This window comes from Ranitomeya imitator, chromosome 5, assembly GCF_032444005.1.
Source record: "Ranitomeya imitator isolate aRanImi1 chromosome 5, aRanImi1.pri, whole genome shotgun sequence".
Classification (NCBI taxonomy): Eukaryota; Metazoa; Chordata; class Amphibia; order Anura; family Dendrobatidae; genus Ranitomeya; species Ranitomeya imitator.
The window spans coordinates 451,079,887-451,099,091 of record NC_091286.1 but is presented as its reverse complement, the minus strand read 5'-3'; the positions used below and the strand labels follow the sequence as shown (position 1 = coordinate 451,099,091).

The 19,205-nt window shown below is 43.8% G+C and overlaps 1 protein-coding gene across 1 annotated transcript in view; it reads left to right on the top strand.

Annotated features, from left to right (window-relative positions):
* The window catches only part of RFC4 (replication factor C subunit 4), an 86,214-nt gene that overhangs the window by 53,559 nt on the left and 13,450 nt on the right, over positions 1–19,205 (top strand). The window contains exons 7-9 of the mRNA XM_069727235.1: positions 286–411; positions 1,005–1,085; positions 11,129–11,245. Coding sequence (XP_069583336.1) covers positions 286–411; positions 1,005–1,085; positions 11,129–11,245 — 324 coding nt within the window. The remainder of the gene's footprint in view (positions 1–285; positions 412–1,004; positions 1,086–11,128; positions 11,246–19,205) is intronic.

Genomic DNA, 19,205 nt, shown 5'->3' with positions numbered 1-19,205 from the left:
AATGATGGTAAGAAATTTAAAATGGCTATATATGTTTTCTTTTCCTGTAAAAATTGAAAAGTGTATTTAAATAAAAAAAAAAAAAAATACAGTTAAAGAAAAAATACTGTTGTGAAAATCTCCGGTCTTGATGAATTGGGGCCTTGGTAGCCTAAGATCCAATCACTAAAGGTATTTACTGGAATGACTCTGTAGTGTGTTTAGAAATGGCTGTATATTAAAACCTTATTAACAGATGCAGAGCTCCAATATTGATGGACTCTTCTTGAATGTACTTTTCTGTAGGCAGTAAGTCATCTGGTTGAGGTTTCGGAAGGAGACTTGAGGAAAGCCATTACATTTCTTCAAAGTGCCACCAGGCTTAATGCAGGAAAGGAGATCACAGAACAAGTGGTAACAGAAATAGCTGGGGTAAGATGCTACCATGTTTCTATTTTTTTTCCCCTGCACATTAGGCTACTTTCACACTAGCGTTTTTTCCCCATAGACTTCTATTGACGACGCATTTGCGATGGATTGGCACACTTCGCATCCGTCTTGCAATGGATGCGTCGTGCTTTGGCGGACCGTCGGGAGAAAAAAACCCTACATGTAACGTTTTTTTCTCCCGACGGACCGCTTTTTCCGACCGCGCATGCGCGGCCGGAACTCCGCCCCCACCTCCCCGCACCTTACAATGGGGCAGCGGATGCGCTGGAAAAATGCATCCGCTGCCTCCATTGTGCAATGCAGCAAACGCTAGCGTCGGAATCTCTCCCCGACGCATTGCGACGGGGAGATTCCGACGCTAGTGTGAAAGGAGCCTTACTTCTCCCTCTCAGTGATTTACTTGTTTAGAACTTCTGTTAATAGAGGATGTGCTAATATTAGTTAATAAATGCATCTGTTCTTTGTGTATCTATACATTTATCATTTCTATTGAACATCAAATTCAGATGAAATTTGTAGTTCGGTAACTGAAATATTGGGATTAATGTTGTCTTTCTCCCTACACTTTCATGTAGGTAATCCCAAAGGAAACCATTGAAGGAGTCTTGGCAGCTTGCCAGAGTGGATCCTTTGAGAAATTAGAAATTGTAGTGAAGGTAAGAAAGTTAATAATGGTTTTATTTGATATTTGGTCAATATACTATGCCCTAATTATTATAGTAATCTATATTAACCACTTAATGGCTGGCAGTACACCTCTTCACAGCAGTCATTAACCCCTTAATGACTGACGATATGTCTTTTTACTGACCTGTGATATAAAAGAATAGCATTCCCATACAGGTGACAATCCAGCAGCTGTCGGCTGAACACTATAGCTGACAACTTGCTGTATCAGCCACAATCAGTGCTGGCATCAAATATGGTCGTTTAACCCCTTAGATGCTTCTGTCAATAGTGATTACATCATATAAATGGTTATCAGTGTGGGGGTTTCCTCTTTAACACTATCGGCACCCTGAGATCATGATTGTGTGGTCCTGATTTTTGCCATGGCAATTCACGGCCGCAGAGTCTGCCGGATATAGTGACGTGTTCAGAAGTTAACAACATTTAGGTGGGTAAAAATACACTTTTTCATTCCTGTCATGCCACTTTGCATTCATTCCTGAAAATCACTTTAAGGGTAGTGATGAGCGAATATACCGTTGCTCAGGGTTTTCCAGAGCACGCTCGGGGGTCCTCCGAGTATTTGTTAGTGTTCAGAGATTAAGTTTTCATCGCGGCAGCTGAATGATTTACAGCTATTAGCCAGGCTGAGTACATGTGGGGATTCCCTAGCAACCAGGCAACTCCTACATGTACTCAGCCTGGCTAATAGCTGTAAATTATTCAGCTGCGACGATGAAAACTAAATCTCCGAGCACTAACAAATACTCGGAGATCACCCAAGCGTGCTCGGGAAAACCCAAGGAATGAGTATACTCACTCACTACTACTTAAGGGCTAATAAACAACCCTGACAGCAGTTTTCGACATGTCGATTGGTGCTGTTTTTAAAATTGTATCATTTTTGGGGTTTTCCAATATCTAGGACCCTCAAAGTCACTTCATACCTGGATAGGTCCCTCAAAACAATAAATTTTGTAAATTTCCTTGAAAAAATGAAAAATTACTGCTACATTTTTAAACCTAAAAGGCTAACAAAAAAAAAAAACATTTTACAAATGGTGCTTCTGTAAAGCAGACGTTGAAAATATTATTTATTCATGTCTTTCTGTGGTATAACTATTTGGATTAAAGAGATAAATCATTCAAAGTTTAAAAAAAATTGCAATTTTGTTTTTACATTTTTGGGAAATTTTTGATACGTTTTGTTTTATTTAAAAAAAAAAAAAAAAAAAATCAACCTAAATTTACCATCATAAATTATAATGTGCCACAAAAAAACTCCCAAACTCACTGGGATTTGTTGAAGCATTCCAGAGTTAACATATAAAGTGACTTTCGTCAGATTTAAAAAATTTGGCCCAGTCACTAAGGGGTTAAAGGACAGTTTTCCTTCCCCCCCCCCCTTTTTTTTTTTTTTTTTTTTTTTTTTAAATTTACAGCGCTTTTGAAAAATCTGAATAAAAAGCAATCAGTGTTGCCGAGCCCAAAATGGTATTTACCCCTCTCTGACCTAAGACATACTGTCCCGTCAAGGTGACCTGGGCCTATCTGACCCTCGACGGGGTAGTACGTCATATGTGATCAGCTGCACTCACGGGGGGAGCACGGCCGGGTGTCAGCTGATTATCACAGCTGACATCTGGCACTATGTGCCAGGAGCGGTCACGGACCGCTCCCGGCACATTAACCCCCGGAACACGTTCCGGCGGCACAGGGAAGCATCGCGCAGGGAGGGGCCTCCCTGCGTGCTTCCCTGAGACCCTCGGAACAACACGATGTGATTGCGTTGTTCAGAGGGTCTCCTACCTCCTCCTCCCTGCAGTCCCCGGATCCAAAATGGCCGCGGGGCTCCTTCCGGGTCCTGCAGGGAAGTGGATTGCAAGCGCTTGCTCAGAGCAAGCGCCAGCAAGCCTGGAGCACTGCCTGTCAGATCGCTGATCTGACACAGTGCTTTGCAAAGTGTCAGATCAGCGATCTGACACTATATAGTGATGTCCCACCCTGGGACACAGTAAAAAAAACAAACAAAACCTAAATAATGAAAAAAATATATATATTGTTCCAATAAATACATTTCTTTATCTAAATAAAAAAACAATAAAAGTACACAAATTTAGTATCGCCGCGTCCGTAACGACCCGACCTATAAAACTGTCCCACTAGTTAACCCCTTTAGTGAACACCGTAAAAAAAAAAAAAAAAAAAAAAAAAACAGGCAAAAAACCAACGCTTTATTATCATACCGCTGAACAAAAAGTGGAATAACACTCGATTAAAATATCGGATATAAATAACCATGGTACCGCTGAAAACGTCATCTTGTCCTGCAAAAACGAGCCGCCATACAGCATCATCAGCGAAAAAATAAAAAAAGTTATAGTCCTCAGAATAAAGCGATGCAAAAATAATTATTTCTTATATAAAATAGTTTTTATCGTATAAAAGCGCCAAAACATAAATCAGGTATCGCTGTAATCGTTTTCACCCGAAGAACAAAACTGCTTTATCAATTTTATCAAACGTGGAACGGTTTACACGCCCCCCAAAAGAAATTCATGAATAGCTGGGTTTTGGTCATTCTGCCTCACAAAAATCTGAATAAAAAGCGATCAAAAAATGTCACGTGCTGAAAATGCTACCAATAAAAACGTCAACTCGTCCCGCAAAAAACAAGACCTCACATGACTCTGTGGACCAAAATATGGAAAAATTATAGCTCTCAAAATGTGGTAACGCAAAAACTATTTTTTGCAAGAAAAGGCGTCTTTTAGTGTGTGACAGCTGCCAATCATAAAAATTTGCTAAAAAACCTGCTATGAAAGTAAATCAAACCCCCCTTCATCACCCCCTTAGTTAGGGAAAAATAATAAAATGTAAAAAATGTATTTATTTCCATTAGGGTTGGGGCTACAGTTAGAAATCCTGTTACCCGTAAGTAACTATGTCTTTTTTAAATATATTGGGGTGACAATGCATTCTATAGAAAAAAATAAAAACTTGAATAAAACGAAGTCTCACCACCTATAATCATGTGTAATATCCTTTAGAAAATAGTTTCTTTTGGTTGTCTAAAAGGTTGCTCAATATCAGTTCTTGACCACTTAAAGGGACACTGTCACCTGAATTTGGAGGGAACAATCTTCAGCCATGGAGGCGGGGTTTTCGGGTGTTTGATTCACCCTTTCCTTACCCGCTGGCTGCATGCTGGCTGGAATATTGGATTGAAGTTCATTCTCTATCCTCCGTAGTACATGCCTGCCCAAAGCAATCTTGCCTTGCGCAGGCGTGTACTATGGAGGACAGAGAATGAACTTCAATCCAATATTCCAGCCAGCATGCAGCCAGCGGGTAAGGAAGGGGTGAATCAAACACCCAAAATCCCCGCCTCCATGGCTGAAGATTGTTCCCTCCAAATTCAGGTGACAGTGTCCCTTTAATAGCCATTAAAATAAGATTTGCAGCAATACGGGCCTCACCGATCCTTGAAACCCTCTCCAATGTACTTATTTGTAATTTTCTAAAGAAAATTATTAGTTTATATTTCTTGTTTTAAAGCAAATTTGCCAGATTAGACAACATTCATTATTACTCACTGGTTTAGGTAAAGGTACCTTCACACTGAACAACTTTCCAACGAGAACGACAGCGATCCATGACGTTGCAGCGTCCTGGATAGCGATCTCGTTGTGTTTGACACACAGCAGTGATCAGGATCCTGCTGTGACATTGCTGGTCGGAGCTGAAAGTCCGGAACTTAATTTGGTCGTCAGGTCGGCATGATTCCTCCTGTTTGACAGCAAAAGCAACGATGCCTGCAATGTTTTTTCATGGATCAACGACCAGCGAGAACGATAAGTACGTCACTGGATCGCTCCTGCATCGTTTTGCTGTTGCCGGTGTCTGACGTCTCCTAGCGACCTAAACAGCGACGCTGCAGCGATCGGCTCGTTGTCTATATCGCTGCAGCGTCGCTTAATGTGACGATACCTTTAGTCTAATCTCTAAATATTTACACAGCAGCCTACACCACTTCCATGTGTCTTTTACTGTTTAATGAAAATTTTTGCCAGAAATTCACTTGCAAATTACGATACTAAATTAAAGTAAGTGTTGATGAGCGATATTAAGGTGATTTGCAGCAACTAGAGATAAGCGAATTCCAGGGTTTTTGGCTTCGGCCACTATCCAGCCCACCCTGAAAGTGAATGGAACGGGGAAGGCATGCATGCGCAGTAGTGCCCATTCGCACTCCATTCACTGTCCCGGCTTCTGTCCCAGACAAACTCAGGGCAGCTCAGTGTTTAGCACTAGAGCCTTGCAGCGCTGGGGTTCTGAGTTCAGTTCTGAGGGAACTGATTGTGAGCCCCATTGAGGACAGTGATAATGTCTGTAAAGCGCTGCGTAATATGATAGCACTATATAAGCAAAGCATAATAAAAATAGTTTGGCTGCCCTGCACTCAGCCTTTCAACAATCAACAAACTTTGAGGCTCTATCCCCTCCCTCTGTCATTAGCATAGGTTGCTAATCGGGAATGAGAAGGTGCACAGCCGAATACTAAACCCCCAGCAGCAACGTATCAAATTTTAATTTTTTTGCGTGCTATTTAAGCCTCCCACAGTTTCACTTGTAAGAACAAAATGGCATCTTCAAATTGCAGTGTTAGAAGAATGACGTTAATTGGATGGACAGTAGGCAGTATTATTTAGTCTAAACTGCCATCAAATCGGCAGGTGTTGGCCAGGTTTTATTTCCTGCACTGTACAGAATCACAGCCAACAAAGTACTTTGGTTCTGGGAAAGTGAGACCAGGCAACAATATCACGTGACCAGTGATGTGAACAGTCTGTTTGGTCAATGGAAGAGTTTCCATAAGAATGCTAAACGGTGAACCAAAACACAAATTCCTTCTCCTTGGATTCTTAACAAACTTGATGATTTGTTTGATGTCGCCCATGTGGATGCCACGAAACGTATAAAACGTCAGGATGACGTTGACTTCATGATTGCTGAAAGAGAAAAAGGTTGTCGTGGAAACATGGGACAAATAGACAGAAAGCTGGCCTAGGTCAGAAGACCGAAGATTTGAGAAAATTGCGGGCAGAGAAACAAAGCATACTGAGCATGTTCAGCAGGCGACTGCATCGGCTGTACTTTGCAGTAGTAGTTACAGCAACAATGATAGTGATGAGGGTGAAGGGCATTTTGGTCTCAAGAAACGTAAGTTAGTAAGATCTGTCAATATTGTGAATCTGGAAGTTGCTGCAGCTCTAAAAAGAACGAATACCAGTGATAGAAAAGTGACCTCCCGCCTTGCTGCTGCTGCTCCAGTCTCTTGTCCATGGTCCAGACAGTGTTATGTTCAATAGGGAATCTATCAGGCTCATAGCCCGCATCGAGAGATTGCAGCAAATGCTATTAAAGCTTCATTCAATAGCAGTGGTCCACTGACTGTACACTTTGATGGGAAAAGGTTTGCAACCTAGATCCGCAATAAAACTGCTGGCAGTACTTGTGTCAGGAGGAGACCCTGAGAAGTTGTCTGTCCCAGAGATGCCTAGCAGCAGCGGAGCAACACACGCTAAGACTGCATTTGAAGCATTGGCAGCTCTTGAATGAAGTGAAGTTTAATGTTGTTCGACACGACCAGTAGTAATGCTGGTACAATGGCTTTTGCATTCGTCCTCTTGCAGCAGAAACTGCAGAAAGGACTACTGAGTTTGCCGTTAAGGCACCACATTCACGTGCAAATTATTGCAAGCGTGGTTGATAAAATGTGGCTGGCATCAACAGGTCCACATGTAAAGTTTTTAGATTTTCGGCTGGTTGAAATGGAAGATAGCTCAGTTGAAACGGTCATGTCCACTTAAGGAGTGTCTTTGCACCAACCAGATTGCACAATGTCATCTTAGAGATGATTACAAGGAATAACACTGGCACTCCTGTTCCTTAGTTCACTGGCAAACTAAGACGTACACACCGATACTCCAGGTGCCTTCCATCGGGCCCTTATGGATGGCCAAAGTGATATATACGGTCTGAAGATCTTCATGTTTCATCAGCAATTTCGTTTAACCCTGACAGTTAAAAATAAATAAAATCTCTGACAATTTTTGCACTTTTACTGTAAACTTATACTTGAAGGCTTGGTACCTCTGTGAGATCCCAGTCACATCTCAGCGAAATGACATGACTGCAAGAATTTGTAGCATACAAAGGATATATATATTACACACACACACACACACACCTATCATCATATATGTGTGTATGTGTATATATATATATATATATATATATATATATATATATATATTGCATCTGAAGAAAGGTTGGTATTGGCTCTACAGAAGGAAGGCAATGATGTCTGCGCAACTCACGTGCAACTTGCCAAGAACCTTTCGTTACACAAAAAGCTTCATCAATTCATGTCATCCAGCAACAAAAAAAGCTGTTTGTTGCACTGGAAATAAACCAGCATTTTTTTCATCAAGGTGCTTGTCTGTGGGAACACTAATGCAAGTTACATCGGTGCATCTTCAAAAGTCGCCAGATTTAAAATCATGAATGATGCCGTTGAATGCTCCATTGCACTCATGAGTACTTTCAGTTTGTTACTGACCAGAAGCCGTTTATTCTCCAGTGTGTGGAGAAGCATTGCCAGGACTATGCTGAACCAAAGAGTGTTTTGTTAAAAAAAAAAAAGTCAAACTACTGTAAAATTGTATGATTACTTTGCTGCAAGACATTAATTACAAATAATTTAGTTTTGTGATTGAGCCACCAATAAAAAATGTTGCAATGTTACAAAATGTTATTAAAAATTAGTCCTGGGGTGAGACCTAAGAAATGTGCACACAATTTGACTGACACTCTAAAATATAAAAACAAAATTATCCAAAGAAATCTTGAACTGCCGTTTAGTTGTTCATTCTGTCTCCCAAAAATTAGAATAATGCTCGGTTCACATTAATCTTGCGCTCCTACAATTTATAGAAAAAGGTACCAGTGAACTTTTGTTTCTTACACTAATCTACATTAAGCACTTGCATGGTGCTAAACTCCCAAAAAACAACTCTGACGAAAACAGACTGCACCATTCACTATGAGGCAGATGAAGTCTCTTTGGACTTTGTCTGGCCTCCGTCCTTGCAGTTTTGTGGGTTAAAATGCTCACCAACATCCCTAGATTCCTTATGTGATCGTTTTCCAAATCGGGTCACTTGTGAGGGATTCTGCTTTTGTTGGCACCAAATGGGCTCTGCAAACTCAACGTGGCGTTCAAATTTGCACTCTAAATATCAAATAGCGCTGTTTCCTATCCAATCTCTTAGTTTCCCAAGCATTTGATTTTTACCACGTATAGGGTATTTCCACATTCCAGAAGAATTATGTAACAAATTATGGTGTAAATTTCTCATTTCCCCTGCTCGTGAAAATTAAAAATTTGGTTTTAAAAGAACATTTCACTGGAAAAATGCAACTTTTCATTTTAATGTCCAAATGTTCTAGAATTCTGTGAATCAATAATAGGTGCAAAATAGTCTTCACATCCCTAGATGAATGAAGGTTCTAGCTTCCAAAATAAGTTCAGGTGTAGTTTTTAAAATGGTAAAGGTTTCCAGTATATAGGCCACATCAAAATTACATCACTTTGTAAAAAAAAAAAAAAATTTAGGAATTTGCTTGGGAAAAAATAATTAAAGCAAATTTTTTTCCGAACATCCTAATAAAATAGGAAGCTGTTTTTTTTTTTTTTTGTTTTTTTTTTTTTTTACTTGCAGTACACATATGGAACATGTTAAAAATTCTTTTTTCTGTGGTATGATTATCTTTTTTTGTGTTGTAAGACAATCTTTCATTTAAGGCTACAGAAGCTTTCAGAGTTTGAAAAATATCTGAAATTTGATGAAACTACTGAAAAATTTTCAAACAATAGAGAAAAAGGAAAACCTTTGTATCTAAATTTATTGCTAAGGCTAGTTTCACACTAGCATTTTGAGGAGCTGCGGACTTCCTCCGTGAAGCCGCTCCTCCGCCTACTTCTGCATGCGGCCTGTGTACCTATCTTTAACATTTAGGTACGCAGGCTGTATGCGGATGCTTAAGCATGTGTCGTTTTGACGATGCGGAGAAAAAAAGCAATTGCAACCAGCTGCGTCCTACGCTGTTCGCCGCATCGTCAAAACGACGCATGCGGAAGCATCCGCATACAGCCGCACGACCTGCGTACCTTATGTTAAAGATGGGTACGCAGGCTGCATGCAGAAGTAGGCGGTGCTAGCGATGGAGGTGTGGCCGAGGGAGGGGCTTCACGGAGGAAGTCCACAGCTCCTCAAAACGCTAATGTGAAACCGGCCTAACGAAGTACAATGTTTAACAAAAAACAGAATCCATGAGATATCTTGAAGATATCTTGGATGAATTTCAGAATCCATGATATATCTTGAAGTATTCCAGTTTAGATATGTTGACAAATATTTGCTATCAAAGTAACACATAATGAGTTAGTTTAAGTCCAAGTAGGTGTTATCAGAGTTTTCACTTGGGGTATGCATTTCCCCTGTATGACATTGCACAATCATAACCAGAAAACACATGAGATAAAAATACGCCCTCACCATAGCTTAGTGCCAGCTTCTCACTGTTTGACAGATGAAATCTACTGGTGTTACCTGTTGCATGATAAGAAAGTGCTGGGAATAAAGCATAGATGACCAACACCTTTTCAAATAAGGACGCCAGCAGTTTGTTTGAGGGATGGGGAAGGCAGGCTGAGTTTGTCACATTACATACCTGTCAATCAGCTGTATAGAAAGGGATGGGGACAAGGAAAGTCAGATCACCATTTGCAGTCTCTTCCTAGGAATGCGTTCCACGCACGGAGCCGCCCTGGCTTGGACGTGCAGGTGCCAAAAATGAGGAAAAGATGGTTCTCCAGCGTGGAAAAAGTAAAATTTCGTCTTTAATGAAAAATTCATTAAAAAAAGGCACAATGTGGATAACATGTAGATCCTGGGGAATTAAGACTGTATTGTCGAAACGCGTCAGTTGGTAGCCCCTCGGGATCTACATTTTATCCACATTGTGCCTATTTTTATGAATTTTTCATTAAAGACGAAATTTTACTGTTTCCCCGCTGGAGAACCATCTTTTCCTCATTGCCGATCAGCTATTTCCTCTCTTGCATTTTCACCACTGCTGTAATACCCCCTCCTTCCACACTGCTTGGAGCAAAAGAACTCGAAGGTGTCAATAATCAAACTTTTGTCTGCTGTGCTCATAGCAACTTGTAATCCCTCTGCAATGAGATTGGATTGTCTGTCATTATGTCTCCCACAAGAGTAAACCTGCCTGTTCTGAGCTACTCTTGTATGAGACTAATGAGTTGACACCTTGTTCTGATCTCACTTCAGAGGAATAACAAGTTGCCCTGAACACAACAGACATAAGTTTAGTTACTGACACTGTGTCCTTGGCTCTGAACAGACAGTGTGGTGTGAGGTACAGTACAGCTGAGGTTACAGTACTACGAGAAGAGATGGGCCAATAGAAGGGTTTATAATGTGACACAGCTAAACTCGTCTGTGCTGCACCCATGGTCTGACAGGACCTTATCTAAAAGGTGCGAGTCATCTGTACTCTATTCACAGCACTTTATAATCATTCAGGAGGTTAGACCAGGATATCAGGTCTGTGTTGTACTTCTCACGTGCTGAGAAACCTGCTATTGGGGTGTGTGTTCTACTTTCTCCAGTGTGTTGCTGCCTTCTTTTGGTTGAACATCATCATACAGGGAAAAGTACAGAGTCCCAGTGAGGAGAGAAAGTTGAAAAAAAAAAATAAAAATGCATATATACGGTACATATTAAACACATATTATACATAATATACACGCATTGTATGTCAAGTTCAGCATGAAAAATTTGATGAAAGGTGCTCACCATCAAGATTCGATTTGTTCTATCAATACCATAAATGCTGATCGTGTTTTGTTTTTTGTTCCCTCTCAATTTGACTTGGCAAGAATTTGATAAATAATGGCCATGCTGCAACCCAGCTCGTAAACCAGCTTCATGATATTGTACTGGAGCGAGAAGATCTGACTGATAAACAGAAGGCAGTCATTACAGAGAAACTTGCCGTAAGTCTGATATCACAGTGAATGTTTATTGTGACAGTATTCTAGATAAAGTGACCAAAGTTTAAGGGAAAAACTGAGAATTTTTTTTCACTCATTGTTCACCAGTACTTGTGAGCAGTACACGAATCTTTAGTTCTTCAGTGGACTTTTTAGCGTGTGCTACTTTTCTTCTATTTCTGGCTAGAACATCGGCCACCCAGCCTTTGAAACCATTACACCCACGCACTCTGAATGTTATTGTTCTCCGAACATTAAATGCTTTTAGTCTTGTTTATAACATTTACTGAGCACTAAATATATAGGCTTTGTATGGGATGTATAAATAGGGTTTTCGGCCTGTGTACATACAATCTGTGGCAAAAACGGCTAAGGTGGATTTCAAATATGCTTTCACCCATGTACACGTATTTTGTGCTAATCTAGTTCTGGCAATAAACCCAGCATTGAAATGGCATGCATGAAAGCACCTAGAGTAACGTTCTTTAACCCCTTCCCGACCTTTGACGCATACGCTGCGTCATGAAAGTCGGTGCCATTCCGACCCATGACGCAGCATATGCGTCATGGAAAGATCGCGTCCCTGCAGATCGGGTGAAAGGGTTAACTCCCATTTCACCCGATCTGCAGGGACAGGGGGAGTGGTAGTTTAGCCCAGGGGGGGTGGCTTCACCCCCCCGTGGCTACGATCGCTCTGATTGGCAGTTTCACTTTCAACAGCCAATCAGAGCGATTTGTAATATTTCACCTAAAAAAAAAATGGTGAAATATTACAATCCAGCCATGGCCGATGCTGCAATATCATCGGCCATGGCTGGAAACACTAATGTGCACCCACCCCACCCCACCGATCGCCCCCCCCCAGCCCCCCGATCTGTGCTCCGTTCCCCTCCGTCCTGTGCTCCGCTCCCCCCCCCCCCGTCCTCCTGTCCGCTCCCCCCCGTGCTCCAATCCACCCGCCTGCACAGCGATCCCCCACTCCGTGCTCCAATCCACCCCCCCGTGTTCCGATCCACCCCCCCAGTGCTCTGACGCCCCCCCCCCCCCCATGCCCTGATCTCCCCCCCCTTATACTTACCTGGCCTCCCGGGGTCCGTCCGTCTTCTTTCCTGGGCGCCGCCATCTTCCAAAATAGCGGGCGCATGTGCAGTGCGCCCGCCGAATCTGCCGGCTGGCAGATTCGTTCCAGAGTGAATTTTGATCACTGAGATAGGTTATATCTCAGTGATCAAAATAAAAAAAAAAAGTAAATGACCCCCCCCCCCCCCCTTAGTCACCCCCATAGGCAGGGACTAGGGTTGAGCGAAACGGGTCGTTCATTTTCAAAAGTCGCCGACTTTTGGCAAAGTCGGGTTTCATGAAACCCGATCCGACCCCTGTGCGGGGTCGGCCATGCGGTACGCGACTTTCGCGCCAAAGTCGCGTTTCAATGACGCGAAAAGCGCCATTTCTCAGCCAATGAAGGTAAACGCAGAGTGTGGGCAGCGTGATGACATAGGTCCTGGTCCCCACCATCTTAGAGAAGGGCATTGCAGTGATTGGCTTGCTGTCTGCGGCGTCACAGGGGCTATAAAGGGGCGTTCCCGCCGACCGCCATGTTACTGCTGCTGATCTGAGCTTAGGGAGAGGTTGCTGCCGCTTCGTCAGAAGCAGGGATAGCGTTAGGCAGGGTCCATTAACCACCAAACCGCTTGTGCTGTAGCGATTTCCACTGCCCAACACCACCTTCGGTGTGCAGGGACAGTGGAAGCTACATTTTTTTTTTTTTTTTTTTTCCCCTCAGCGCTGTAGCTCATTGGGCTGCCCTAGAAGGCTCCCTGATAGCTGCATTGCTGTGTGTACGCCGCTGTGCAAACCAACTGCTTTTTTCAAAGCACAAATCCTCTTGTTCCTTCCTTTCTGCACAGCTATCTTTTTGGTTTGTACACACTTTTTATTTAATTTGTGCATCAGTCCACTCCTTATTGCTGCCTGCCATACCTGGCTGAGATTACTGCAGGGAGATAGTAATTGAAGGACACTCCCTGTTTTGTTTTGTTTTTTGTGGGAGATTAAGATTGACATTTCTGCTAGAGTGCCATCCCTGTCTGTCATCTCTCACTCAGTGGGCCATAGAAAGCCTATTTATTTTTTTGCTTGATTTTGGTTCTAAAATCTACCTGAAAAAACCACTACATCAATCAGTGGGAGAAAAATATTGGCCTCAGGGCTTGTGTGCCACTCCTGACTCCTGTGTGCATCATCACTCACTCAGTGGGCCATAGAAAGCCCTTTTTTTTTTTTTTTTTTGTTTTTTTTTTTTTGCTTTATTTGGGTTCTAAATTCTACCTGAATAAATCAATCAGTGGGAGATTAATATTGGCCTTTGGGCTTGTGTGCCAGTCCTAAGTGTGCCATCTCTCTCTGTCTCTCAGATAGTGGGCCATAGAAAGCCTATTTATTTATTTTTTTTATTGGGTTTATAAATTTTCCCTGGAACAAAAAAAAAAAAAAGGGAGATAAATATTGGCCTCTGGGCTTGTGTGCCACTCCTGACTCCTGTGTGCGTCATCTCTCACTCAGTGGGCCATAGAAAGCCTTTTTTTGTTTTATTTGGTTTCTAAATTCTTCCTGAAAAAATCATTTTATTCTATTTTTTTTTTCCTAAAGTCTCCCTTAAAAAAAACATCAAATCAGTGGGAGATTAATATTTACATTTGTGCTTCAGTGACAGTCCTGCGTGTGTGGCATCTCTCTCATTTGTTGCCACCAACAACAGAGTGTGTAACATTGTGCCTGATTTTCGTTGTGGTCTCACTCACCTGTAAAGGGGTAGCTAAATCATACTGAAGTTATAGCTCACCGTGTAATTTGTGTGACAGCAACAAATACCGTTAGTTTGTTTACGTTTTTAAAACAATGAGGAAGTATGGTGGAAGAGGTCGTGGCCGGGGGCGTTCATTGTCAGCTGGTAATGAGGGTAGTGGTAGTGGTGGAGCATCAGCTGGTCGTGGGAAAAAAAATATTGCACCTAAGTCTGGAGCTGTGGAGCCAGGTTCGTCGTCTGGCTACACAAGGCCTCGAACGCTCCCTTTTCTGGGAGTAGGAAAACCGCTTTTAAAGCCGGAGCAGCAAGAGCAAGTTTTGGCTTATCTTGCTGACTCAGCCTCTAGCTCTTTTGCCTCCTCTCGTGAAACTGGTAAATGTCAAAGCAGCGCATCGTTAGTGGATGTTCACGGTCAGGGACAAGTCGCTTCCTTGTCCTCTTCAGCAAAAACAACAACAGAGAAGAATGCAGCAGGCGACACAACGGGTTACTCCATGGAGCTCTTTACACATACCGTCCCTGGCTTAGAAAGTGAAGCAGTTAACAGTCCATGCCCATTACAAGTTGAATCTGACATGGAGTGCACTGATGCACAGCCACAGCCAGACTACTATGCTGGTCCTTTGACTCAGACCACAACATTGCCCTCGCAGGGTGCTGATCAAGAATCAGACCCTGATGAGACTATGTTGCCCCATCACGAACGCTATACCACCGACCGACACGGTGACACAGACGAAGTTGCACACGAGCTACAAGAAGAGGTAATAGATGACCCAGTTCTTGACCCCGATTGGCAGCCATTGGGGGAACAGGGTGCAGGCGGCAGCAGTTCTGAAGCGGAGGAGGAGGGGCCGCAGCAGGCATCAACATCGCAACAGGTTCCATCTGCCGGGCCCGTATCTTGCCCAAAACGCGTGGCAAAGCCAAAACCTGTTGGAGGACAGCGTGGCCATCCGGTTAAAGCTCAGTCTGCAATGCCTGAAAAGGTATCCGATGCTAGAAAGAGTGCAGTCTGGCATTTTTTTAAACAACATCCAATTGATCAGCGCAAAGTCATCTGTCAAAAATGTTCAACTACCTTAAGCAGAGGACAGAATCTGAAAAGTCTCAATACAAGTTGCATGCATAGACATTTAACCACCATGCATTTGCAAGCCTGGACTAACTACCAAACGTCCCTTAAGGTTGTAGCACCCTCGGCCAATGAAGCTAGTCAGCAACGCAACATCCCTTCCGGCAGTGTAGGGCCACCATTTTCCGCACCACCTGCAGTATCTGTGCAGGTTTCTTTGCCAGGCCAAAGCAGTCAGGGTCAGGGAATCACCAGTTTCGTAGTAGGAAACACTGCATCTAGGGCACCGGTGGCAACAATACCATCTCCCACCGTCTGTCTGCCATGTCCACCGGCACCCCCGCTAGTTCCACGATCTCCAGCTCTCCAGTCCAGCTCACCCTACATGAGACTATGGTTAGAAAAAGGAAGTACTTAGCCTCGCATCCGCGTACACAGGGTTTGAACGCACACATAGCTAGACTAATCTCGTTAGAGATGATGCCCTACCGGTTAGTTGAAAGCGAAGCTTTCAAAGCCCTGATGGACTACGCTGTACCACGCTACGAGCTACCCAGTCGACACTTTTTTTCCAGAAAAGCCATCCCAGCCCTCCACCAGCATGTTAAATAGCGCATCGTCCATGCACTCAGGCAATCTGTGAGCACAAAGGTGCACCTGACAACAGATGCATGGACCAGTAGGCATGGCCAGGGACGTTACGTGTCCATCACGGCACACTGGGTAAATGTGGTGGATGCAGGGTCCACAGGGGACAGCAAGTTTGGGACAGTTCTGCCTAGCCCACGGTCTAGGAAACAATTGGCTGTAGCTGTTCGCACCCCCTCCTCCTCCTCTTCGTCCTCCTGCAGAAGCGAGAGCTCGTCCACAGACCGCAGTCGCACAACCACTCCATCTGCAGCTGCCACTGTTGCACACCAGGTCTCCCATTATGGGGCAGCTACTGGCAAACGTCAGCAGGCTGTATTGGCTATGAAGTGTTTGGGCGACAACAGACACACCGCGGAAGTTCTGTCCGAGTTCTTGCAGAAAGAAACGCAGTCGTGGCTGGGCACTGTAGATCTTGAGGCAGGCAAGGTAGTGAGTGATAACAGAAGGAATTTCATGGCTGCCATCTCCCTTTCCCAACTGAAACACGTTCCTTGCCTGGCTCACACCTTAAACCTGGTGGTGCAGTGCTTCCTGAAAAGTTATCCGGGGTTATCCGACCTGCTCCTCAAAGTGCGTGGACTTTGCTCACATATCCGCCGTTCGCCCGTACACTCCAGCCGTATGCAGACCTATCAGCGTTCTTTGAACCTTCCCCAGCATCGCCTAATCATAGACGTTGCAACAAGGTGGAACTCAACACTGCACATGCTTCAGAGACTGTGTGAACAGAGGCGGGCTGTTATGTTTTTGTGGGAGGATACACATACACGGGCAGGCAGTAGGATGGCAGACATGGAGTTGTCAGGTGTGCAGTGGTCGAAGATTCAAGACATGTGCCAAGTCCTTCAGTGTTTTGAGGAATGCACACGGCTGGTTAGTGCAGACAACGCCATAATAAGCATGAGCATCCCCCTAATGCGTCTGCTGATGCAAAGTTTGACGCACATAAAGGATCAGGCGTCTGCAGCTGAGGAAGAGGAAAGCCTTGATGAGTCAGCCATTGTCTGGCCAGGGCAGTGTACAGGACGAGGTAGCGGGCGAAGAGGAGGAGGAGGACGAGGAGGATGATGGGGATGATTATATTTTTAATGAGGAAGCTTTTCCGGGGCCACTGGAAATTGGTGGCGCGGCAAGGCCGGGTTCTGGTTTTTTGAGGGACACAAGTGACGTGGATTTGCCTGAAACTGCCCCTCAACCAAGCACAACCGCAGATTTGAGAACTGGAACTTTGGCCCACATGGCGGATTATGCCTTACGTATCTTCAAAAGGGACACACGCATAACTAAAATGATGAATGATGACGATTACTGGTTGGCCTGCCTCCTTGATCCTCGCTATAAAGGCAAATTGCAAAATATAATGCCACATGAGAACTTGGAACTAATATTAGCAACCAAACAATCAACTCTTGTTGACCGTTTGCTTCTGGCATTCCCTGCACACAGCGCCCGTGATCGTTCTCACACGAGCTGCAGGGGCCAGCAGACCAGAGGAGTTAGAGGGGCAGAAATCAGAAGTGGCGTTGGCCAGAGGGGTTTTCTGACCAGGTTGTGGAGTGATTTTGCTATGACCGCAGACAGGACAGGTACTGCAGCATCAATTCAAAGTGACAGGAGATTTGTCCAGTATGGTTACAAACTATTTTTCATCCCTTATCGATGTTCTCCCTCAACCGTCATTCCCATTTGATTACTGGGCATCAAAATTAGACACCTGGCCAGAATTGGCAGAATATGCATTGCAGGAGCTTGCTTGCCCGGCAGCTAGTATCCTATCAGAAAGAGTATTCAGTGCTGCAGGTTCAATACTAACAGAAAAAAGGACTCGTCTGGTTACCCAAAATGTAGATGATCTAACCTTCATTAAAATGAACCACAACTGGATTTCGAAATCTTTTGCCCCACCTTGCCCGGCTGACACCTAGCTTTCCTATGAAAAGGTCTTGCCTGTGGACTATTCTGAATGCCTTTTCCAATCTCGTAATTTTCTGCACCGGATTGTCCAGCATACGACATGTTTACACCTCACTAAATGGCCAAACTCCCCACACGGGGCCATGGTATCGACACTTGGCGACAGCACCCGTGAGAGTGCAGTTTGTCTGAAGAGGTGGGTGAGCCCGCTTTTGGTCGACGGCACTGCCACTGGGTCCCTCCTAGTACAATAAAGTGTCTCTGGCGGTGGTGGTGCGCACCCAACGTCAGACACACCGTTGTAATATGAGGGGCCCTGGGCCTGTACCGCCGGCCACAAGACAGTTCCCCCCCCCCCAGCTCAAACAGTGCTCTACCACTTGCAAAATTATCTCACAGCTCCACCAATGTTTAGTCTATGCGCTGACATCCTTCAATGCCTGCCACTGACAATACCATTGTATTGACATTTTTGTTATGTTAGGCCTTCGATGCCTGTCTGCGGTCACTCCTTCCACTAGGCCTCCACTGACCACACCACTGCTGCCCGTGTACCCCTGGAACCAACATCAGAAAATATAAAAATAAGTATTTTGCTTATAAAAAAGAAAATACTTGAGAGATATCAAATGCAGACATTTTAACATTAAAAACAAACACATACAACAAAAATCTGGTACAGTACTAAAAATGACCACCAGCTACAATAACTTTCTCCTGCAAGTAGTTAACTGAAAGGTTTTTTCAATTTTAAACACAGATATGGCATCCACCGAGTGTTGTCCTGTCGCGTCTTCTTTATATTATTGCCAAGAAGATGCAAAACAATGAAAATAATAAAATCATTATTTACCAAAAAAATAGAGTAAGTCAAAACCACATTGCAAATAAACATTCATTACAAATAAAGAAGCAGGGCGCGTCCGAGGGTGAGTATATACCTAATAAGAATATAATCACCCTCGGACGCGCCCTGCTTCTTTCCGACAGCCTTCCTTCCTAAGAATCAGCCCTTCCGTGGTGTAGAGAGAGGGTTTGTTACACTCCAAGGTGTTCCCCAGGTTGCCTTTCCTGAGCTTCGATCTTCCGGCTCTCGTTTAGTAGTTGTTGGAAACTACGCTGCATTGGGCCTACAAATTGGGTATGGGGTGTAGAGAGATGGTGTGTTCCACTGTAGAGAGATGGTGTGTTCCACTCCAAGGTGTTCCCCAGGTTTCCTCGCCAATGCTTCGATCTTCCGGCTCTCGTTTAGTAGTTGTTGGAAACTACGCTGCATTAGGCCTACAAATTGGGTATGGGGTGTAGAGAGATGGTGTGTTCCACTCCAAGGTGTTCCCCAGGTTTCCTCTCCATTGCTTCGATCTTCATGCTCTCGTTTAGTAGTTGTTGGAAACTACGCTGCATTAGGCCTACAAATTGGGTATGGGGTGTAGAGAGATGGTGTGTTACACTCCAAGGTGTTCCCCAGGTTTCCTCTCCATTGCTTCGATCTTCCGGCTCTCGTTTAGTAGTTGTTG